Raw genomic sequence first — 24,008 nt, 5'->3', positions numbered from 1 at the left:
GCTCTTGACTGAGCATCAGGGAATACACCCCGGACACAAACTGCACACACAGTGGCCATGTGGGAGACAATTCTGGGTCAGTACAGACAACCCCTAGCACCAGAGGCAGCACAGTGGGGAGAAATGCCTCAGCAGGGATAAGGATAGGGCTTTGTTAAGAACTGCGGAGTCTACATGTCAGTGAATCCCTTCACATGTGGGTACTGTGAGAAGGACCTCCTGCCCAGGTCAGGCCTTCTCCAGTACCAGACCCAGAATTCACCCAGAAATAGTGCAAGGAGGCCTTTCACATTGGAGAAGGGTATCACAGGTGCAGTGAATGTGGGAAAGCCTTTAGCCACAGAAATAGGCTTTGTGAGCACCAGAGAGTCCACAGCAGAGAAAGACCTTACAAATGCAGTGAATGTGGGAAATTCTTCAGTCATAACTCTAGCCTTACTGTACATCGGAGAGTTCACGTGGGTTTAAAGCCTTATGGGTGCAGCGAATGTGGGAAAGCCCACAGAGAAAGCTCCCATCTTGTTCAACACAAGAAAGTTCACACTGGAGAGAGGCCTTATGAGTGCAGTGAATGTGGAAAAGCCTACAGCAGAAGCACCCACCTTGTTCGGCATAAAAACCTTCACACTGGAGAAAGGGCTTACAGATGCAGTGAATGTGGGAAAGCCTATAGCAGCAAACACACACTCAATTCAGCACCAGAGAGTCCACACTGGAGAAAGGCCTTACGAGTGCAGCAAATGTGCGAAATTATTTAGCCAGAATTCTGGCATGATTGTACACCCGAGAGTTCCCAGTGGAGCCAGGCCTTATAAATGCAGTGAATGTGGGAAATTATTTAACCATTACTCCAACCTTACTATACACCATAGAGTTCACATCTCAGCAAGGCCTTATGAATGCAATGAATGTGGGAAAGCCTTTAGCTACAAACAGACTTGTCCAACACCAGAGAATTCACACTGGTGAAAGACCCCATGAGTGTGGTGACTGTGGGAAAGCCTTCAACCAGAAATGCAGACTTGTTCAGCACTGGAAAATCCACAGTAGAGAAAGGCCTTATGAATGCAGTGAATGTGGGAAATCCTTTAGACAAAGCTATGGCCTTATTGAACACCAGAGAATTCACACTGGGGCAAAGCCTTATAAGTGTAGTGAATGTGGGAAATGCTTCAGCTGCAAAATCACACTTGCTCGGCATTGGAGAATCCACACTGGAGAAAGGCCTTGTAAGTGCACTGAATGTGGGAAGGTTTTCAGCCAAAGCTCTGGCCTTATTGCACATCAGAGAGTTCACACTGGTGAAAGGCCATATGAGTGCACAGAATGTGGGAAATCTTTTAGCCAAAGATCCAGCCTCATTTTACACTAGAGAGTTCACACTGGTGAAAGGCCCTATGCATGCAGTGAATGTGGGAAAGCCTTCAGCATTAAATCTACACTTGTTCAACACCTGAGAGTCCATACTAGAAAAAGACCTTATGAGTGTAGTGAATGTAGGAAATTATTTAGCCACAAGTCCAGCCTCATTAAATATAAAAAAAAAATCACATTGGAGAAAAGGCATAAACCAACAGCCTATGTGGTGCCAGAAAGTTCACCCTGGAGGAAGGCCTTGGAACGCAGGGAGTAGGCTGTCTGCTTGGTCCACATAGTGGGTGACACTGGACAGAAGCTCTGAGAGTAGCCTTTGTGTAGTAGCTATCAGCCAAAAGTTAATCTCACATCTGGACATCCATGCTGGAGAGATTCCCTGCGAGTGCCAGGTAGGTGGGAAGCTTTCAGGAGTTGCATTGCACTTTCTAACCTGCCCAAGGCTCTTACCTGAGTTCTGTCACTGCCAGTACCTGTGGGAGAAGCCATTTCACCTCTACCAGCTGGCAAGTGTACCTTAGGTTACCCAAGGTGCTCAGCAAAGGCAGACCTCTGTACTCCCTCCACTTCCCCGGAGGAAATCATGAGTGGGCTGAGGCCATTGGAGACCACCATAATTACATTCACACACTGCCTGTGATTCATAGAGCTCGGGGCAACAAAATAGAGGGTATGTGCCCCATCTAAACATGCTTCCAGAGTGTGCTATAGCTGTGAGGCATGAGGGTACACAGATATTCTCAGGACTTCCAGATTTAGTCTCTCCTATGCACAAGGTCGATGGCAGAGAAAATAATCTGAATGTGTTCTGGATTGCTGAGGCTGTTTTGGCTGTTCACCTCTAGGCCATTGCTAGACAAGCAAGAAACGGGACAGAGAAGAGAGATTGGAGTCTAGGCGTGTGACTTCTGTGACTCACAAACAAGCTTTATTGCTCACTAGTCTTTGCTCCCATTGAAGCAGGGCTGTCCCTTCCAAAGAATGAGAATAGTTACGGTGCAGTCCCTTATATATGTGCTAAATCTTCTGGTTTTTCAAGAGAAGCAGGAGATCTAGATTTTTTATGTGGAGCCATTTTTTTAAAGCTCTGTTGAGATATTGTCATGCAGTAAACTGTGTGTATTTAAAATGTAAATGTATTAAGTGTTATCTAATGTGTACACCCAGGAAACCATCACCATAATCATGATAATGAGCAGATTCATCACCTGCAAAGTCATCTCAGCCCCCTTTAAAATCCCTCTTTCCCTCCCTCCCTGGCACCCCATTCCCACAAACATTGATTTACTGTCTTTTGCTGTAGACTTATTTTCTTTTTCTAAAACTTTACATAAATGGAATAACAAAATGCTTACTGTTTGCTTTTTTCTCATTCAGCATAATTATTTTGAGATTCCTCCGTGTTGTATGTATCGATACTTCATTGTTTTATTACAGACTCATGTATAGCTTTATATAGATACTCCACAATTTTTCTGCTCATTTGTTAAAGGACATTTGGATTGCTTCTAGTTTGGGGCTATTACAAATAAGGCTGCTATCAACATTCATGTGCTAGTCTTTCTTATATGTTAATACCTAGGAGTAACAGGATTGAGTGTTTCATTTCTACCTGTGGGATGTTAATTTATACAAGTGACTAAGTGACAACACAGAGAAGCCAGTGCCATTGAAATAATTCACCATTCACATTTTCCAAGAGAAGGAAAGGCATCATGCCACAGAGGGCCACATGGAAAGCACCAGTGTTGGTCAGGAGGCAGGAGCAAGGGGAAAGCATAGGCCACAGCCTTTATTGAGGTTTCTGTGGAAAAGACCAGGCAGGGCAGAGTAAACAGCTTATGATTAGCTAGTTTGCATAATTTCAGCAGGCTTTGGCCTACAGGGTTGGTCTCTGGTTACCTGGTACCTGGTCTTGGGGTACTTTAGTGCAGGAGAGAGATTGGCGTGGGGTGTAAGAGTTGGATAAAGAGGTAATTGGGGCTGTAGACTCTGGACTGGTTGGTTGTATATGAGAGAGGTGCTCTGGGTCAAGCCTTTTGCCATCTCTAAGAAAGGGCTAGCCCTGAGAGGGACAGTCTCTCCAGAGCCAGCAAACTTTTAAAGATGTCACCATAAAATACAGAAAATAAGCATAAGCACATCAATTTACAGGGTAAGTGGATGTTTACCTTTTTCAAACTGACAAATTGTGTTCCAAAGTGGTTATACTATTTTACATTCCCTCCACAGTGTTATGAGGATTTCAGGAACTCGATGTCCTCACCAACACTTGGTATGGTCAGTCTTTAATTTTCACCATTCTCATTTGGTGTGTTGTGGTATTTCTCTGTGATTTTACTTTGTATCCCCCTAATGACTAATGTTTACAATTTTTATGTGTACTACTGCCATCCCTCTGTCTTCTTTGGTTAAGTGTTCAAATCTTTTGCCCATTTAAACTTTTTTCTTTGTTTTATTATTGAGTTTTGAGGGTTCTTAATAAATATTGAATACAAGTCCTTCTTCAGATATGTGATTTGCCAGTATAGTCTTCTAGCATATGGATCTTTTTTACCTTCATCTTAACAGAGTCTGTCCTATAGCAGAAATTTTTACTGTTGACAAAGTTGAATGTGTTATTTTTCCTTTGATTGAACATATTTTTGGTACATATTTCAGAAGTATTTGCCAAGATTTAAGAAATTATCTCATGTTACTTAATTAAAGTTTTGTACTTTTAGGTTTATAATCCATTTTGAGGTAGTTCTTGAATATTGTATACCGTGTGAGGTTTGGGGTCACAGCTTTACAGTGTTGTTTTTTGGTTTTTGTTTTAATACGGATGTCCAGTTCATTCAACAACATTTTTTTAAAACGATCTTCACTGAGTTGCCTTTACACCTTTCTTTAAAATTCTTTGATCTTATATTTGTTGGTCTATTTCTGCACTTTCTTAATCTGTATTTTTGCTAATATTTTAAAGTCTTATTTAACATAATTTTACACTATGTCTTTAAATGAGGCAATGTAATCCTTTAAATTTGTACTAATTTTTAAATTTTTTCTGTTTTTATTTTGTTTTGTTTTTGGCTTTTCTAAGTTCTTCACATTTCCATATGAATTTTAGAATTTAGTTGTCATTTTCTAATAAAAGCATTGTGCATTTTGATTGGGATTGCCTTGAATATATGTATACCAATTTGAAGAGAATTTTAACGTTAACAATATTGAGTGTTCTAACCCATAAACATGGTGTGTCGCTCCCTTTATTTAGATCTTTAATTTTTCTCAGCAATCTTTCATAGTTTTCAGTGTATATATCTTGCACATCTTATATATCAAGTACATGTTGTATGCTCTTGTAAAAAGTACTCTTAAATTTAAATTTTAAATTGGTCATTGTTAGTACATAGAAGTACAATTTTTATAGAAATATTAATTATCTATCCTGTAAACCAGAAGTGTCCAATCTTTTGGCTTCCCTGGCCCACATTAGAAGAAGAATTGTCTTGGGCCACAGATAAAATATACTAAGACTAACAATAGAATGATAAGCTAAAAAAAAAAAATTATTAAAAAATCTCATAATGTTTTAAGAAAGTTTACAAATTTCTCTTTTTTTTATTATACTATAAGTTTTACGGTACATGTGCACAACGTGCAGATTTGTTACATATGTATACATGTGCCATGTTGGTGTGCTGCACCCGTTAACCCATCATTTAACATTACATATATCTACTAATACCATCCCTCCCCATTACCCCCACCCCACAACAGGCCCTGGTGTGTGATGTTCCCCTTCCTGTGTCCATGTGTTCTCATTGTTCAATTCCCACCTATGAGTGAGAACATGTGGTGTTTGGTTTTTTGTCTTCGTGATAGTTTGCTGAGAATGATGGTTTCCAGCTTCATCCATGTCCCTACAAAGGACATGAACTCATCATTTTTTATGGCTGCATAGTATTCCATGGTGTATATGTGCCACATTTACTTAATCCAGTCTATCATTGTTGGACATTTGGCTTGGTTCCAAGTCTTTGCTACTGTGAATAGTGCCGCAGTAAACTTATGTGTGCATGTGTCTTTATAGCAGCATGATTTATAATCCTTTGGGTATATACCCAGTAATGGGATGGCTGGGTCAAATGGTAATTCTAGTTCTAGATCCCTGAGGAATCGCCACACTGACTTCCACAATGGTTGAACTAGTTTACAGTCCTACCAACAGTGTAAAAGTGTTCCTATTTCTCCACATCCTCTCCAGCACCTGTTATTTCCTGACTTTTTAATGATCACCATTCTAACTGGTGTGAGATGGTATCTCATTGTGGTTTTGATTTGCATTTCTCTGATGGCCAGTGATGATGAGCATTTTTTCATGTGTCTTTTGGCTGCATAAATGTCTTCTTTTGAGAAGTGTCTGTTCAGATCCCTTGCTCACTTTTTGATGGGGTTGTTTTTTTCTTGTAAATTTGTTTGAGTTCATTGTAGATTCTGGATATTAGCCCTTTGTCAGATGAGTAGATTGCAAAAATTTTCTCCCATTCTGTAGGTTGCCTGTTCACCCTGATGGTAGTTTCTTTTGCTGTGCAGAAGCTCTTTAGTTTAATTAGATCCCATTTGTCAATTTTGGCTTTTGTTGCCATTGCTTTTGGTGTTTTAGACATGAAGTCCTTGCCCATGCCTATGTCCTGAATGGTATTGCCTAGGTTTTCTTCTAGGGTTTTTATGGTTTTAGGTCTAACATTTAAATCTTTAATCCATCTTGAATTAATTTTTGTATGAGGTGTAAGGGATCCAGTTTCAGCTTTCTACATATGGCTAGCCAGTTTTCCCAGCACCATTTATTAAATAGGGAATCCTTTCCCCATTTCTTGTTTTTGTCAGGTTTGTCAAAGATCAGATAGTTGTAGATATGCGGCATTATTTCTGAGGGCTCTGTTCTGTTCCATTGGTGTATATCTCTGTTTTGGTACCAGTACCATGCTGTTTTGGTTACTGTAGCCTTGTAGTATAGTTTGAAGTCAGGTAGTGTGATGCCTCCAGCTTTGTTCTTTTGGCTTAGGATTGACTTGGCAATGCAGGCTCTTTTTTGGTTCCATATGAATTTTAAAGTAGTTTTTTCCAATTCTGTGAAGAAAGTCATTGGTAGCTTGATGAGGATGGCATTGAATCTATAAATTACCTTGGGCAGTATGGCCATTTTCACGATATTGATTCTTCCTACCCATGAGCATGGAATGTTCTTCCATTTGTTTGTATCCTCTTTTATTTCATTGAGCAGTGATTTGTAGTTCTCCTTGAAGAGGTCCTTCAATCCCTTGTAAGTTGGATTCCTAGGTATTTTATTCTCTTTGAAGCAATTGTGAATGGGAGTTCACTCATGATTTGGCTCTCTGCTTGTCTGTTATTGGTGTATAAGAATGCTTGTGATTTTTGCACATTGATTTTGTATCCTGAGACTTTGCTGAAGTTGCCTATCAGCTTAAGGAGATTTTGAGCTGAGACGATGGGGTTTTCTAGATATACAATCATGTCATCTGCAAACAGGGACAATTTGACTTCCTCTTTTCCTAATTGAATACTCTTTATTCCCTTCTCCTGCCTGATTGCCCTGGCCAGAACTTCCAACACTATGTTGAATAGGAGTGGTGCGAGAGGGCATCCCTGTCTTGTGCCAGTTTTCAAAGGGAATGCTTCCAGTTTTTGCCCATTCAGTATGATATTGGCTGTGGGTTTGTCATAGATAGCTCTTATTATTTTGAGATATGTCCCATCAATACCTAATTTATTGAGAGTTTTTAGCATGAAGCGTTGTTGAATTTTGTGAAAGGCCTTTTCTGCATCTATTGAGATAATCATGTGGTTTTTGTCTTTGGTTCTGTTTATATGCTGGATTACGTTTATTGATTTGCATATGTTGAACCAGCCTTGCATCCCAGGGATGAAGCCCACTTGATCATGGTGGATAAGCTTTTTGATGTACTGCTGGATTTGGTTTGCCAGTATTTTTTTGAGGACTTTTGCATCAATGTTCATCAGGGATATTGCTCTAAAATTGTCTTTTTTTGTTGTGTCTTTGCCAGGCTTTGGTATCAGGATGATGCTGGCCTCATAAAATGAGTTAGGGAGGATTCCCACTCTTTCTATTGATTGGAATAGTTTCAGAAGGCATGGTACCAGCTCCTCCTTGTACCTCTGGTAGAATTTGGCTGTGAATCCATCTGGTCCTAGACGTTTTTTGGTTGGTAAGCTATTAATTATTGCCTCAATTTCGGAGCCTGTTATTGGTCTATTCAGAGATTCAACTTCTTCCTGGTTTAGTCTTGGGAGGGTGTGTGTGTTGAGGAATTTATCCATTTCTTCTAGATTTTCTAGTTTATTTGCGTAGAGGTGTTTATAGTATTCTCTGATGGTAGTTTGTATTTCTGTGGGATCGGTGGTGATATCCCCTTTATCATTTTTTATTGCATCTATTTGATTCTTCTCTCTTTTCTTCTTTATTAATCTTGCTAGCAGTCTATCAATTTTGTTGATCTTGTCAACTAACCAGATCCTGGATTCATTGATTTTTGAAAGGATTTTTGTGTCTCTATTTCCTTCAGTTCTGCTCTCATCTTAGTTTTTTCTTGCCTTCTGCTAGCTTTTGAATGTGTTTGCTCTTGCTTCTCTAGTTCTTTTAATTGTGATGTTAGGGTGTCAATTTTAGATCTTTCCTGCTTTCTCTTGTGGGCATTTAGTGCTATAAATTTCCCTCTACACACTGCTTTAAATGTGCCCCAGAGATTCTGGTATGTTGTGTCTTTGTTCTCTTTGGTTTCAAAGAACATCTTTATTTCTGTCTTCATTTCATTATGTACCCAGTAGTCATTCAGGAGCAGGTTGTTTAGTTTCCATGTAGTTGAGCAGTTTTGAGTGAGTTTCTTAATCCTGAGTTCTAGTTTGATTGCACTGTGGTCTGAGAGACAGTTTGTTATAATGTCTGTTCTTCTACATTTGCTGAGGAGTGCTTTACTTCCAACTATGTGGTCAATTTTGGAATAGGTGTGGTGTGGTGCTGAAAAGAATGTATATTCTGTTGATTTGGGGTGGAGAGTTCTGTAGATGTCTATTAGGTCTGCTTGGTGCAGAGCTGAGTTGAATTCCTGGATATCCTTGTTAACTTTCTGTCTCATTGATCTGTCTAATGTTGACAGTGGGGTGTTAAAGTCTCCCATTATTATTGTGTGGCAGTCTAAGTCTCTTTGTAAGTCTCTAAGGACTTGCTTTATGAATCTGGGTGCTCCTGCATTGGGTGCATACATATTTAGGATAGTTAGCTCTTCTTATTGAATTGATCCCTTTACCATTATATAATGGCCTTCTTTGTCTCTTTTGATCTTTGTTGGTTTAACGTCTGTTTTATCAGAGACTAGGATCACAACCCCTGCTTTTTTGTTTTGTTTTCCATTTGCTTGGTAGGTCTTCCTCCATCTTATTTTGAACCTGTGTGTGTCTCTGCACGTGAGATGGGTTTCCTGAATACAGCACACTGATGGGTCTTGACTCTTTGTCCAATTTGCCAGTCTGTGTCTTTTAATTGGAGCATTTAGCCCATTTACATTTAAGGTTAATATTGTTATGTATGAATTTCATCCTGTCATTATGATGTTAGCTGGTTATTTTGCTCGTTAGTTGATGCATTTTCTTCCTAGCCTGGATGGTATATACTATTTGGCATGTTTTTGCAGTGGCTTGTACCGGTTGTTCCTTTCCATGTTTAGTGCTTCCTTCAGGAGCTCTTTTAGGGCAGGCCTGGTGGTGACAAAATCTCTCAGCATTTGCTTGTCTGTAAAGGATTTTATTTCTCCTTCACGTGTGAAGCTTAGTTTGGCTGGATATGAAATGTTGGGTTGAAAATTCTTGTCTTTAAGAATGTTGAATATTGGCCCCCACTCTCTTTTGGCTTGTAGAGTTTCTGCCGAGAGATCAGCTGTTAGTCTGATGGGCTTCCCCTTGTGGGTAACCCGACCTTTCTCTCTGGCTACCCTTAACATTTTTTCCTTCATTTCAACTTTGGTGAATCTGACAATTATGTGTCTTGGAGTTGCGCTTCTTGAGGAGTATCTTTGTGGCATTCTCTGTATTTCCTGAATTTGAATGTTGGCCTGCCTTGCTAGATTGGGGAAGTTCTCCTGGATAATATGCCGCAGAGTGTTTTCCAACTTGGTTCCATTCTCCCCATCACTTTCAGGTACACCAATCAGACATAGATTTGGTCTTTTCACATAGTCCCATATTTCTTGGAGGCTTTGTTCGTTTCTTTTTATCCTTTTTTCTCTAAACTTCTCTTCTCACTTCATTTCATTCATTTGATCTTCCATCACTGATACCCTTTCTTCCAGTTGATCGAATCGGCTACTGAGGCTACGTGCATTCATCACGTTCTCATGCCGTGGTTTTCAGCTCCATCAGGTTCTTTAAGGACTTCTCTGCATTGGTTATTCTAGTTCGCTATTCGTCTAATTTTTTTTCAAGGTTTTTAACTTCTTTGCCATGGGTTCGAACTTCCTCCTTTAGCTCGGAGTAGTTTGATCGTCTGAAGCCTTCTTCTCTCAACTCGTCAAAGTCATTCTCCATCCATCTTTGTTCCATTGCTGGTGAGGAGCTTCATTCCTTTGGAGGAGGAGAGGCACTCTGATTTTTAGAGTTTCCAGTTTTTCTGCTCTGTTTTTTCCCTATCTTTGTGGTTTTATCTACCTTTGGTCTTTGATGGTGGTGACATACAAATGGGGTTTTGGTATGGATGTCCTTGTTTTCCTTCTAACAGTCAAGACCCTCAGCTGCAGGTCTGTTGGAGTTTGCTGGAGGTCCACTCCAGACCCTGTTTGCCTGGGTATCAGCAACAGAGGCTGCAGAACAGCGGATATGGGTGAACAGCAAATGTTGCTGCCTGATCGTTCCTCTGGAAGTTTTGTCTCAGAGGAGTACCTGGCCATGTGAGGTGTCACACTGCCTCTACTAGTGGGTGCCTCCCAGTTAGGCTACTCGGGTCAGGGACCCACTTGAGGAGGCAGTCTCTCCGTTCTCAGATCTCAAGCTGCGTGCTGGGAGAACCACTACTCTCTTCAAAGCTGTCAGACAGGGACATTTAAGTCTGCAGAGATTTCTGCTGCCTTTTGTTTGGCTATGCCCTGCCCCCAGAGGTGGAGTCTACATAGGCAAGCAGGCCTCCTTGAGCTGCATTGGGCTCCACCCAGTTCGAGCTTCCCGGCTGCTTTGTTTACCTACTCAAGCCTTGGCAATGGCAGGCACCCCTCCCCCAGCCTTGCTGCTGCCTTGCAGTTTGATCTCAGACTGCTGTGTTAGCAATGAGCGAGTTTCCGTGGGCATAGGACCCTCCGAGCCAGGCGTGGGATATAATCTCCTGGTGTGCCATTTGCTAAGACTGCCGGAAAAGCGCAGAATTAGGGTGGGAGTGACCCCATTTTCCAGGTGCCGTCTGTCACCCCTTTCTTTGACTAGGAAAGGGAATTCCCTGACCCCTTGCGCTTCCCAGGTGACACGATGCATCGCCTGCTTTGGCTCACACTCGGTGCAGTGCACCCACTGTCCTGCACCCACTGTCCGACACTCCCCAGTGAGATGAACCCAGTACCTCAGTTGGAAATGCAGAAATCACCCGTCTTCTGCATCACTCATGCTGGGAGCTGTAGACTGTAGCTGTTCCTATTCGGCCATCTTGGCTCCACCCCACTTCTTTTATAACGTTAAGGGTTTTGCTGCAAACTGCAGAAATGTTACTAAGTAGAATAAGCAGATAATACTCTGAATAATACCTCAGATAACAAGAATGCAACACTGTGGTGCATTGGCCAGGAAAGGAAACAGAAAGATGAGTAGGAGAGGACCTTCAACACTTTACTTTCATTTCCAAGGCTCCTTATCCTCTGTTTTTTTCTTGTAAGATCAAACAAAACACTGGGCCCCTGTCAGCCAATTAAAAGCTTCTAGAGTGGCTGCCAGCCTTACAAGACTCAGGGGACAGGCTTGATGGAGAGGACTTTATCAATCCCCCATCACTCTTGGGTGTTGGGAATGTTGGCTCTGTTCCAACCTAGCTCCCTTTCACAGAAGATCTAGCCATCATGTGGGGCTGGAAGAAGGTCCTGGGGCAACTGAAGGTGTCTGGCCGAGGCTGCACCTTGGTGTTACCTGAAGACTCCTGGATTAACTCCAGTCCCCAACAGCCCACCAGGACTTCCAGACTTTCCTATCACATTTTCTTCCTTTCTTTTCTTTTTTTGCAGCTCTCATGACTCCTATACCTTCTTTGTATGCTATGTTTAGGGAGTTTTTACAGCCTGGGGAGATAACCGTGTTGGGTAAAGTTAGCAAGTGCCTTAGTAACCAGGAATGTAACTCAAAGAATTGCTGCTTCTGTGACTTCCTTGAGATGGGGGAATTTCAAGATTTCAACTAAACTAAACTAAACTGAACTTTCACCTAGTAAGGGCTTTTTTGTTCCCCAATGATAGTCATTCATGGCACTCTATAGGAGGATATTTCACCCTGAGTGAATACCCTCCTCTCCATTTGGGTTGTTTTATTCCTCCACATAAAAGCTCAGCACTGCCCAGTGAATTTAAACAGTTCCTCCATGAGATAAATTGTATTTTTGCTAGGAGGCATATTGTGGGGACAGCCCACCAAGCCCCACACCTCTCTGCCTGGAAAGAATTTGGAGTCACAGTTTTTACCTAACATTTCAGTTATTGCCACACCACCTAGTGAAATAGGATTTTTCTGTGTTGGGGGGCCCTGTTGACCCTTTTCCCAAAACCTCTAGTTCCCCAACTCTTTTTCCTCCTGCATCCCTCTATAAGTGATCAGACCCCATGCCCTATTTGTAGGCAAGGAAAACTCCACTTTCAATAGTCAGGAGGAAGCTGCCCTTGAGAGACAAATTCTAGGCTCAGTACTCTCCTCATCGAAGGTAGAACAGCCATTTAATCCTTGTATTTTTTGAGGCACCTGTCCTACACACAACTACATTGGCATTTAAACAAAAGAGGATTTTATGCTTAGAAGTCAATCGGTCCCATTCTCTGGGAAATTAGGGCTTTGCTAGGGCCACAGTAAGAAGCCAGGGACCGAGTCAGGACATTCCTTCCATTAAATGGTCTTACTCAAATCCAATTACTGCACTATCCCTCCTGGGTCCCTGGGGTACCATGGGAGCCTTTTAGGTCGAGTAGGTCTGGGATACCCAGAGATAAGTGGAGAGCTAGGGAATGTCACAGGTAAACGTGACTACTCCTGCTGACTAGCTCCTCTGGATCCATGGGTGGTAATTCTTGCATCCATGGGCAGCACAATTGATGGCCCCCAGGACCCAGAGGAGATGGGAGGAAAGAGGAGAAGGAGGACGCCCTTTCTACCTTTCTCTGTACCCTGGGTCACTCCAAAAGGAGGAAGTGGACTAAGGTACGCCTTTTTTCCCCTCTCTTTCCAGATGCTTAACAACCCATCTTCAAGCCTGCACTTTCCTCGAGTGCAGCCTGGATCTCTTTTAATCCTCAGACCCTGAAGTTTGCTTTAGGAAAGTCCCAACTTCACTCACATCTGCTGGAAGGATGTTAGGTTACTCTTAAACCCTAACTGCTGCTGAGAAACAGGTGGCCCTGCAGGCAGCAAAGAAATTTGGAGATGAACTTTGTGTCTCATACAGTGCCAGGGAAGGGGAAGAGCCTTATCCAATTGGGAGAGTAACAGTGCCCTTAAAGGACCCTAAATGTGACCATAATAACAGCATTGGTGAGTGGAGAAGAAAACTCTTTCAAATGCATATATTGGAGAAGCCGCGAAGGACTATAGCCAAACCTATTAACTACTACAAGCTTTCCATAATAGATTAAAAAAAAATAGATGAAAACCCTTTAGCCTTTTTGGAAAGGCTGAGAGAAGCTTTAGTGAAACACACCTTTCTATCTCATTTCAATTGAAGGACAGCTAATCTTAAAGGACAAGTTTATTACTCAGGCAGCCCCTAATATCTGAAGGAAGTTGCAAAAACAGGCCCTGTCCAAAGATCTCTCTGATTTTTCTCACCCTCAAGTTGAAGCTTTGCAGTATGTAGATGACATTCTCCTCTGTGCCCCAACTGAGAAAGTCTCAGGAAGACACTGAGGCTCTCCTCAATTTTTTAGCTGAAAGGGGATATAGGGTTTCAAAATTTAAGGCTCAGCTCTGTCAAACTTCAGTAAAGTACCTAGGTCTAGTCCTGTCAGAAGGAACAAGAGCACTAGGTAAGGAAATGATTAAGCCCATTTCCTCTTTGCCCTTCCCAAAATCCTTAAACATCTGAAGGGATTCTTAGGCATTACTGAATTTTGCAAACTAGGAATACCCAGGTACAGTGAGATAACTCGCCCTTTATACCACCTCTTAAAAGAAATGCAAGCAGCTAAAACTCAGTCCCTGACTTGGGAACCTGGGGCTCAAAAAGGCTTTAACCAGTTAAAACAAGCCTTGCTTAAAGCACCAGCCCTTAGTCTTCCCATAGAAAAGACATTCAGTCTCTATGTATCAAAAAGGAAGGGAATGGCCCTGGGAGTTTTACTGAGGCTCAAGGTCTAGCTCAACAGCCAGTAGGTTACCTAAGCAAGGAGCTTGAGTTGATGGCTAAAGTATGGCCAGCCTGCCTCTGAGCAGTTACAGCAGTGGCTTTACTGTTGTCAGTGGCCACCAAGTTAACCATGAGGAATGACTTAACTGTATATAACCCACATAATGTGGCAGAACTGCTGTCCTCTAAGAGAAGTCCCTGGCCAACAGATAATCACCTCCTCAAAGATCAGGCTCTGCTGTTAGGGGAATCTACAGTCCAGTTAAAAAACCTGTCCATGCCTGAACCCAGACACTTACCTCCCAGAGGAAACTGAAGAACCTGAATATGGCTTTGAACAGTCATGCAAACCTATGCAGCCAAGGAGGACCTCAAAGACACTCCCCTAGAAAGCCCAGAAGCCAGACATGCTGGTAAAAGGGTAAAAGTTTTTTTACAGTCAGACTTTTGGCCTCTCTGTCCCTGTGCAAACCAGTGAAAGGAATGATAAGAATCATTGTTTATATTCCCTGTAAAGTTTTAATTAATGAAAAAGGATATTCTTAAAGAATGCTCAGCTTAGCTTCTTTCCTTCCTTCCTTCTTTCTTTTTTTTTCTTTGTCTCGGCTCGCTGTAGACTCCCTGCCTCAGGCTCCTGTGATTCTCCTGCCTCGGCCTGCCGGGTGGCTGGGATTGCCGGCGCGCGCCACCACGCCTGGCTGGTTTTGGTATTTTTGGTGGAGGCGGGGTTTTGCCATGTTGGCCAGGCTGGTCTCCAACTCCTGGCCTCAAGTGGTCTATCCGCCTCAGCCTCCCGAGGTGCTGGGACTGCAGACGGAGTCTCGCTCACTCGATGCTCGGTGTTGCCCCCAGCTGGAGTGCAGTGGCATGGTCTCAGCTCCCTGCAGCCTCCACCTCCCAGCCGCCTGCCTTGGCCTCCCAGGGTGCTAGGACTGCAGCCTCTGCCCGGCCGCCGCCCTGTCTGGGAGGTGGGGAGCATCTCTGCCTGGCGGCCCATCATCTGGGATGTGAGGAGCGCCTCTGCCTGGCCGCCCATCGTCTGGGAGGTGAGGAGCGCCTCTGCCCGGCCACCCCGTCTGGGAAGTGAGGAGCGCCTCTGTCCATCCGCCCCGTCTGGGATGTGAGGAGCACCTCTGCCCAGCCACCCATCATCTGGGAACTGAGGTGTGCCTCTGCCCGGCCGCCCCGTCTGGGATCTGAGGAGCGCCTCTGCCCAGCCGCCCATCATCTGGGATGTGAGGAGCGCCTCTGCCCGGCCGCCACCCCATCTAGGAAGTGAGGAGCACCTCTGCCTGGCCGCCCATCATCTGGGATGTGAGGAGCGCCTTTGTCTGGCTTCCCATCGTCTGGGAAGTGAGGAGCGCCTCTGCCCGGCTGCCCATCGTCTGGGAAGTGAGGAGCGCCTCTGCCCGGCTTCCCATCATCTGGGATGTGAGGAGCGCCTCTGCCCGGCTTCCTGTCGTCTGGGAAGTGAGGAGCGCCTCTGCCCGGCCGCCCCGTCTGGGAAGTGAGGAGCGCCTCTACCCGGCCGCCCCGTCTGGGAAGTGAGGAGCGCCTCTGCCCGGCCGCCCCGTCTGGGAAGTGAGGAGCGCCTCTGCCCGGCCGCCCCATCTGGGAAGTGAGGAGCGCCTCTGCCCGGCCGCCCATCATCTGGGATGTGAGGAGCGCCTCTGCCCGGCCGCCACCCCATCTAGGAAGTGAGGAGCGCCTCTGCCCGGCCGCCCCATCTGGGAAGTGAGGAGCGTCTCTGCCCGGCTGCCCCGTCTGGGAGGTCTACCACGGAGGCCAGGCGCAGTGTGGGGGTTGGACATGGTGGCTCACGCCTGTAGTCCCAGCACTCTGGGAGGCCGAGGCGGGTTGATCACTTGAGGCTAGGAGTTCGAGACCAGCTTGGCCAACATGGCGAAACATATGAAAAATACAACAAACAAACCAACCAACCAACCCAGCAACAACAAAACAGGTCTACCCTGGAGTCATACTCTAATTTTTTCTGTTTTCCTCCCTTTCTGATCCTTTATCCCACTTTCTTTTTCTTCCTCTTCCTTCTCCTTCTTCTTTGTCAAAGACATAGAGGATTGAGTTATTATCATTGATCCATACAAAGTCCCTCTCTCATTTCTTTTCTTTCATTCCCACCCCCCATTTCTATTCCCCATCTTCCCATGTGCAACCTTCCTAATATGTTTGATATGCATCTTTTTGTTTGTATGTATTTTTAGAAAATGTTTGTTTTGTGTGCAAAAAAAAAGAAAAAAGAAAAAGAATGCTCAGCTTAATTAAAAGTGGATACCCAAGTTATAGGTATATTTAAAAGATTTTTATGTTTTTCTCTCCTTGGATCTTGTTTTTCTGAAAAGGTTTTTTTTCCTCAGTCAACTAAATTACTTTTCTCCACTTTGTCTTGCCAGTCAATGCATGTATGAAAGGCCCTAGATAGCTTCTGATGGCCTGGGACTCCTTGGGGGGGGCGGGGAAAAAACACTAGAAAAAAATACCAAGGATTCCATTTTGGGAGAAATCTTTCTTTTCCTCATGAAACCCCAAGAATTAGAGGTGAATATGACCCACTCAAAATCTCTTTTTTGCCTTTCAGGTATGCCTGTTTATTAGGCTCTAGAAACTGTATGCTTTCCTAGCCCTGTTCTTAAAGAGCTCCACCCTGAGGCCAATAATCTGATTAGAAAATTGACAACCTTACAACTGCTGGGTTTTCTTCTGTCTGTGTAGTCATATATATGTTATGTGTGTAATGGTTATATAAAAAAAGAGTAATAACTGGCTTTAAAAATAAGCACTTAGATAAAATATTTTTTGAAGGAAAAAGAAAAATGTAATGCCTTTTACTTCATGTGACTTTAATCTTTCAGGAATAGGAACACTAAGGATTATAAATAAGGAATAGGTACATTCTCTTTTTTTGCATACAGCTTGAATTTATTTTGAAAGTTTTCCCAGTATACATTCTCATAAACATAATTACTGATTTCAAGTATTTTTGTAACTTTTGACATTATTGCCAAATGGTTTGATGTTAATACTATAAGATTTGCCCCATCTCCATCGCTGCTGGAACTATTTCACTGCCCACTCATTGTAACTATGAATTATAATCTAAATGCTTTTTCCTAGGCAGAAAATTCATCTGACTCTTTTTTATATATACTTTAAGTTCTAGGGTACAGGTGCACAACGTGCAGGTTTGTTACATATGTATACATGTGCCATGTTGGTGTGCTGCACCCATTAACTTGTCATTTACATTAGGTATATCTCCTAATGCTATCACTCCCCTCCCCCACACACCCCATGACAGGCCCCAACATGTGATATTCCCTGCCCTGTGTCCAAGTGTTCTCATTGTTCAATTCCCACCTATGAGTGAGAACATGCAGTGTTTGGTTTTCTGTCCTTGCAATAGTTTGCTCAGAATGGTGGTTTCCAGCTTCATCCATGTCCCTACAAAGCACATGAACTCATCCTTTTTTATGGCGGCATAATATTCCATGGTGTATATGTGCCACATTTTCTTAATCTAGTCTATCATTGATGGACATTTGGGTTGGTTCCAAGTCTTTGCTATTGTGAATAGTGCCGCAATAAACATACATGTGCATGTGTCTTTTTTTTTTTTCATTTAAAGTTAATTGCTTTTTTAAATTATACTTTAAGTTCTAGGGTACATGTGCACAACATGCAGGTTTGTTACATATGTATACATGTGCCATGTTGGTGTGCTGCACCCATTAACACGTCATTTACATTAGGTATATCTCCTAATGCTATCCCTCCCCCCTCCCCTCAACCCATGACAGGCTCTGGTGTATGGTGTTCCCCACCCTGTGTCCAAGTGTTCTCATTGTTCAATTCCCACCTATGAGTGAGAACATGCAGTGTTTCATGCCTTATAAGTTGGATTCTTAGGTATTTTATTCTCTTTGAAGCAATTGTGAATGGGAGTTCACTCATGATTTGGCTCTCTGTCTGTTATTGGTGTATAAGAATGCTTGTGATTTTTGCTCATTGATTTTGTATCCTGAGACTTTGCTGAAGTTGCTTATCAGCTTAAGGAGATTTTGGGCTGAGACAATGGGGATTTCTAAATATACAGTCATGTCATCTGCAAACAGGGACAATTTGACTTCCTCTTTTCCTAATTGAATACCCTTTATTTCCTTCTCCTGCCTGATTGCCCTGGCCAGAACTTCCAACACTCTGTTGAATAGGAGTGGTGAGAGAGGGAATCCCTGCCTTGTGCCAGTTTTCAGAGGGAATGCTTCCAGTTTTTGCCCATTCAGTATGATATTGGCTGTGGGTTTGTCATAAATAGCTCTTATTATTTTGAGATACGTCCCATCAATACCTAGTTTATTGAGAGTTTTTAGCATGAAGAGCTGTTGAATTTTTTTGAAGGCCTTTTCTGCATCTCTTGAGATAATCCTGTGGTTTTTGTCTTTGGTTCTGTTTATATGATGGATTTATTGATTTGCGTATGTTGAACCAGCTTTGCATCCCAGGGATGAAGCCAACTTGATCGTGGTAGATAAGCTTTTTGATGTACTGCTGGATTTGGTTTGCAAGTATTTTATTGAGAACTTTTGCATCCATGTTCATCAACGATATTGGTCTAAAATTCTCTTTTTTTTGTTGTATCTCTGCCAGGCTTTGGTATCAGGATGATGCTGGCCTCATAAAATGAGTTAGAGAGGATTCCCTCTTTTTATATTGATTGGAATTGTTTCAGAAGGAATTGTACCAGCTCCTCTTTGTACCTCTGGTAGAAATCAGCTGTGAATCTGTCTGGTCCTGGACTTTTTTTGGTTGGTAGACTATTAGTGATTGCCTCAATTTCAGAGCCTGTTATTGGTCTATTCAGGGATTCAACTTCTTCCTGGTTTAGTCTTGGGAGGGTATATGTGTCCAGGCATTTATCAATTTCTTCTAATATTCTAGTTAATTTGCATAGAGGTGTTTATAGTATTCTCTGATGGTAGTTTGTATTTTTGTGGGATTGGTGGTGATATCTCCTTTATCATTTTTATTGCATCTATTTGATTCTTCTCTATTTTCTTCTTTATTAGTCTTGCTAGCAGTCTATCAGTTTTGTTGATCTTTTCAAAAAACCAGCTCCTGGATTCATTGATTTTTTGAAGAGTTTTTTTGTGTCTCCATCTCCTTCAGTTCTGCTCTCATCTTAGTTATTTCTTGCCTTCTGCTAGCTTTTGAATGTTTGCTCTTGCTTCTCTAGTTCTTTTAATTGTGATGTTAGGGTGTCAATTTTAGATCTTTTCTGCTTTCTCTTGTGGGCATTTAGTGCTATAAATTTCCCTCTACACACTGCTTTAAATGTGTCCCAGAGATTCTGGTATGTTGTGTCTTTGTTCTCTTTGGTTTCAAAGAACATCTTTATTTCTGCCTTCATTTTGTTATGTACCCAGTAGTCATTCAGGAGCAGGTTGTTCAGTGTCCATGTAGTTGAGCGGTTTTGAGTGAGTATCTTAATCCTGAGTTCTAGTTTGTTTGCACTGTGGTCTGAGAGACAGTTTGTTATAATTTCTGTTCTTTCACATTTGCAGAGGAGTGCTTTACCTCCAACTGTGTGGTCAATTTTGGAATAAGTGCGATGTGGTGCTGAGAAGAATGTATATTCTGTTGATTTGGGGTGGAGAGTTCTGTGGATGTCTATTAGGTCCGCTTGTTGCAGAGCTGAGTTGAATTCCTGGATATCCTTGTTAACTTTCTGTCTTGTTGATCTGTCTAATGTTGACAGTGGGATGTGAAAGTCTCTCATTATTATTGTATGAGAGTCCAAGTCTCTTTGTAGGTCTCTAAGGACTTGCTTTATTAATCTGGGTGCTCCAGTATTAGGTGCATATATATTTAGAATAGTTAGCTCTTCTTGTTGAATTGATCCCTTTACCATTATGTAATGGCCTTCTTTGTCTCTTTTGATCTTTCTTGGTTTAAAGTCTGTTTTATCAGAGACTAGGATTGAAACCCCTGCTTTTTTGTTTTGTTTTGTTTTCCATTTGCTTGGTAGATCTTCCTCCATCCCTTTATTTTGAGCCTGTGTGTGTCTCTGCACATGAGATGGATCTCCTCAGTATAACACACTGATGGGTCTTGACTCTTTATACAATTTGCCAGTCTGTGTCTTTTAATTGGAGTACTTAGCCCATTTACATTTAAGGTTAATATTGTTATATGTGAATTTAATCCTGTCATTATGATGTTAGCTGGTTATTTTGCTCATTAGTTGATGCAGTTTCTTCCTAGCATTGATGGTCTTTACAATTTGGCATGTTTTTGCAGTGGCTGGTACCGGTTTTTCCTTTCCATGTTTAGTGCTTCCTTCAGGAGCTCTTGTAAGGCAGGGCTGGTGGTGACAAAATCTCTCAGCATTTGCTTGTCTATAAAGGATTTTATTTCTCCTTCACGTATGAAGCTTAGTTTGGCTGGATATGAAATTCTGGGTTGAAAATTCTTTTCTTTAAGAATGTTGAATATGGGCCCTCACTCTCTTCTGGCTTGTAGAGTTTCTGCCGAGAGATCAGCTGTTAGTCTGATGGGCTTCCCTTTGTGGGTAACCTGACCTTTCTCTCTGGCTGCCCTTAACATTTTTTCCTTCATTTCAACTTTGGTGAATCTGATAATTATGTGTCTTGGAGTTGCTCTTCTCGAGGAGTATCTTTGTGGCATTCTCTGTATTTCCTGAATTTGAATGTTGGCCTGCCTTGCTAGGTTGGGGAAGTTCTCCTGGATAATATCCTGAAGCATGTTTTCCAACTTGGTTCCATTCTCCCTGTCACTTTCAGGTACACCAATCAGACATAGATTTGGTCTTTTCACGTAGTCCCATATTTCTTGGAGGATTTGTTCATGTCTTTTTACTCTTTTTTCTCTAAACTTCTCTTCTTGCTTTATTGCATTCATTTGATCTTCAATCACTGATACCCTTTCTTCCACTTGATTGAATTGGCTACTGAAGCTTGTGCATGCATCATGTAGTTCTCATGCCATGGTTTTCAGCTCCATCAGGTCATTTAAGGTCTTCTCTATGCTGTTTATTCTAATTAGCCATTTGTCTCATCTTTTTTCAAGATTTTTCGCTTCTTTGCGATGGGTTCGAACATCCTCCTTTAGCTCAGAGAAGTTTGTTATTACCGATTTTCTGAGGCCTTCTTCTCTCAACTTGTCAAAGCCATTCTCTGTCCAGCTTTGTTCCATTGCTGGCAAGGAGCTGCGTTCCTTTGGAGGAGAAGAGGTGCTCTGATTTTTAGAATTTTCAGCTTTTCTGCTCTGGTTTCTCCCCATCTTTGTGGTTGTATCTACCTTTGGTCTTTGATGACGGTGACATTCAGATGGGGTTTTGGTGTGGATGTCCTTTCTGTTTTCCTTCTAACAGGACCCTCAGCTGCAGGTCTGTTGGAGTTTGCTGGAGGTCCACTCCAGACGTCTTTGCCTGGGTATCACCAGCGGAGGTTGCAGAACAGCAACTATTGCAGAACGGCAAATGTTGCTGCCTGATCCTTCCTCTGGAAACTTCATCTCAGAGGGGCACCCGGCTGTATGAGGTGTCAGTTGGCCCCTACTGGGAGGTGTCTCCCAAGTAGGCTAGTCGGGGGTCAGGGACCCACTTGAGGAGGCAGTCTGTCCATTCTCAGATCTCAAACTCCATGCTGGGAGAGCCACTACTCTCTTCAAAGCTGTCAGACAGGGACATTTAAGTCTGTAGAAGTTTCTGCTGCCTTTTGTTCAGCTATGCCCTGCCCATAGAGGTGGAGTCTACATAGGCAAGCAGGCCTCCTTGAGCTGTGGTGGGCTTCACCCAGTTCAAGCTTCCCCACCGCTTTGTTTACCTACTCAAGCCTCAGCAATGGTGGACGCCCCTCCCCCAGCCTTGCTGCTACCTTGCAGTTCAGACTGCTGTGCTAGCAGCGAGTGAGGCTTTGGGGGTGTGGGACCCTCCAAGCCAGGCACGGGATATAATCTGGTGTGCCATTTGCTAAGACCATTGGAAAAGTGCCATATTAGGGTGGAAGTTTCCCGATTCTCCAGGTACTGTCTGTCACGGCTTCCGTTGGCTAGGAAAGGGAATTCCCCAACCCCTTGTGCTTCCCGGGTGAGGTGATGCCCTGCCCTGCTTCATCTTACACTCCGTGGACTGCAGCCACTGTCTGACAAGCCCCAGTGAGATGAACCTGGTACCTCACTTGGAAATGCAGAAATCACCTGTCTTCTGTGTCCCTCATGCTGGTGTGTCCGGAATTGGTGGGTTCTTAGTCTTGCTGACTTCAAGAATGAAGTCGTGGACCCTTGTGGTGAGTGTTACCGTTCTTAAAGGCAGTGTGTCCGGAGTTTGTTCCTTCTGATGTTTGGATGTGTTCGGAGTTTCTTCCTTCTGGTGGGTTCGTGGTCTCGCTGGCTCAGGAGTGAAGCTGCGGACCGTCACGGTGAGTGTTACAGCTCTTAAGGTGTGCATCTGGAGTTGTTCATTCCTCCCGGTGGGTTCATGGTCTCGTTGGCTTCAGGAGTGAAGCTGCAGACCTTTGCAGTGAGTGTTACAGCTCATAAAGGCAGTGTAGACCCAAAGAGTGAGCAGCAGCAAGATTTATTGCAAAGAGTGAAAGAACAAAGCCTCCACAGTGTGGAAGGGGACCCAAGCGGGTTGCCACTGCTGGCTCGGGCAGCCTGCTTTTATTCTCTTATCTGGTCCCACCCACATCCTGCTGATTGGTCCATTTTACAGAGAGCCGAGTGGTCTGTTTTGACAGGGTGCTGATTGGTGCATTTACAATCCCTGAGCTAGACACAAAGGTTCTCCATGTCCGCACTAGATTATCTAGATACAGAGTGTCGACACAAAGGTTCTCCAAGTCACCACCAGAGTAGCTAGATACAGAGTGTTGATTGGTGCATTCACAAACCCTGAGCTAGACAGAGGGTGCTGATTGGTGTATTTACAAACCTTGAGCTAGATACACAGCGCCAATTGGTGTATTTACAATCCCTTAACTAGACATAAAGATTCTCCAAGTCCCCACCAGAGTCAGGAGCCCAGCTGGCTTCACTCAATGGATCCCACACTGGAGCCACAGTGGAGCTGCCTGCCAGTCCCACGCTGTGCGCCAAGACTCCTCAGCCCTTGGGTGGTCGATGGGACTGGATGCTGTGGAGCAGGGGGCGGTGCTTGTCGGGGAGACTTGGGCCGCACAGGAGCCCACGGGGTGGAGGGGGAGGCTCAGGCATGGCAGGCTGCAGGTCCCGAGCCCTGCCCCGTGAGGGAGGCAGCTAAGGCCCAGCGAGAAGTCAAGCATAGCAGCTGCTGGCCCAGGTGCTAAGCCCCTCACTGCCCAGGGCCGGTGGGGCCAGCTGGCCACTCTGAGTGCAGGGCCCGCTGAGCCCACACCCACCTGGAACTCACGCTGGCCCACAAGCACTGCGTGCAGCCCCAGTTCCCGCCCGCGCCTCTGCCTCCACACCTCCCCGCAACCTGAGGGAGCTGGCTCCGGCCTTGGCCAGCCCAGAAAGGGGCTCCCACAGTGCAGTGGCAGGGTGAAGGGCTCCTCAAGCATGGCCAGAGTGGGCGCCAAGGCCGAGGAGGCACCGAGAGCGAGTGAGGGCTGTTAGCACATTGTCACCTCTCACTGGGAGCTGTAGACTGGAGCTGTTCCTATTCGGCCATCTTGGAACTGCAAGTCTCTACCCTGCTTGTTTAGTCAGTGCTCCTGGAGGTCATTAAAGCTCTACTTTGGATCCCACTTCTGACACCACCTGATAAAAGAAAAACTTCAGCTGAATTAAATTTTTAAAGGAGTTTAATTAAGTAATGAATGATTCACAAACAGGGCAGTCCTCCAAAATCACAGCACATTCACAGAGACTTACTGAAGTCTCTGTGTGATGAAAAAAGATTTATTGACAAAAAAAGGAAGTGAGGTACAGAAATTGGATGTGAGGTACAGAAACAACTGGCTTGGTTACAGCTTAACATTTGCCTTATTTGGACACAATTTGAACAGTTGGCTACATTTGACTGGCC

At 43.6% G+C, this 24,008-nt stretch overlaps 1 protein-coding gene across 1 annotated transcript in view; it reads left to right on the top strand.

Annotated features, from left to right (window-relative positions):
• The first annotated feature begins 766 nt into the window (after positions 1-766).
• Positions 767-24,008, top strand: part of LOC134732170 (zinc finger protein interacting with ribonucleoprotein K-like) — a 49,787-nt gene continuing 26,545 nt past the window's right edge. Inside the window, 4 exon segments of the mRNA XM_063614913.1 lie at positions 767-1,496; positions 12,588-12,641; positions 12,731-12,825; positions 13,017-13,155. Of these exon segments, the coding sequence (XP_063470983.1) occupies positions 896-1,496; positions 12,588-12,641; positions 12,731-12,825; positions 13,017-13,155 (889 nt within the window). The 5' untranslated portion in view covers positions 767-895.

This window comes from Symphalangus syndactylus, chromosome 13 (genome assembly GCF_028878055.3).
Source record: "Symphalangus syndactylus isolate Jambi chromosome 13, NHGRI_mSymSyn1-v2.1_pri, whole genome shotgun sequence".
NCBI classification, from domain to species: Eukaryota; Metazoa; Chordata; class Mammalia; order Primates; family Hylobatidae; genus Symphalangus; species Symphalangus syndactylus.
This window is presented reverse-complemented; position numbering and strand designations above follow the sequence as displayed.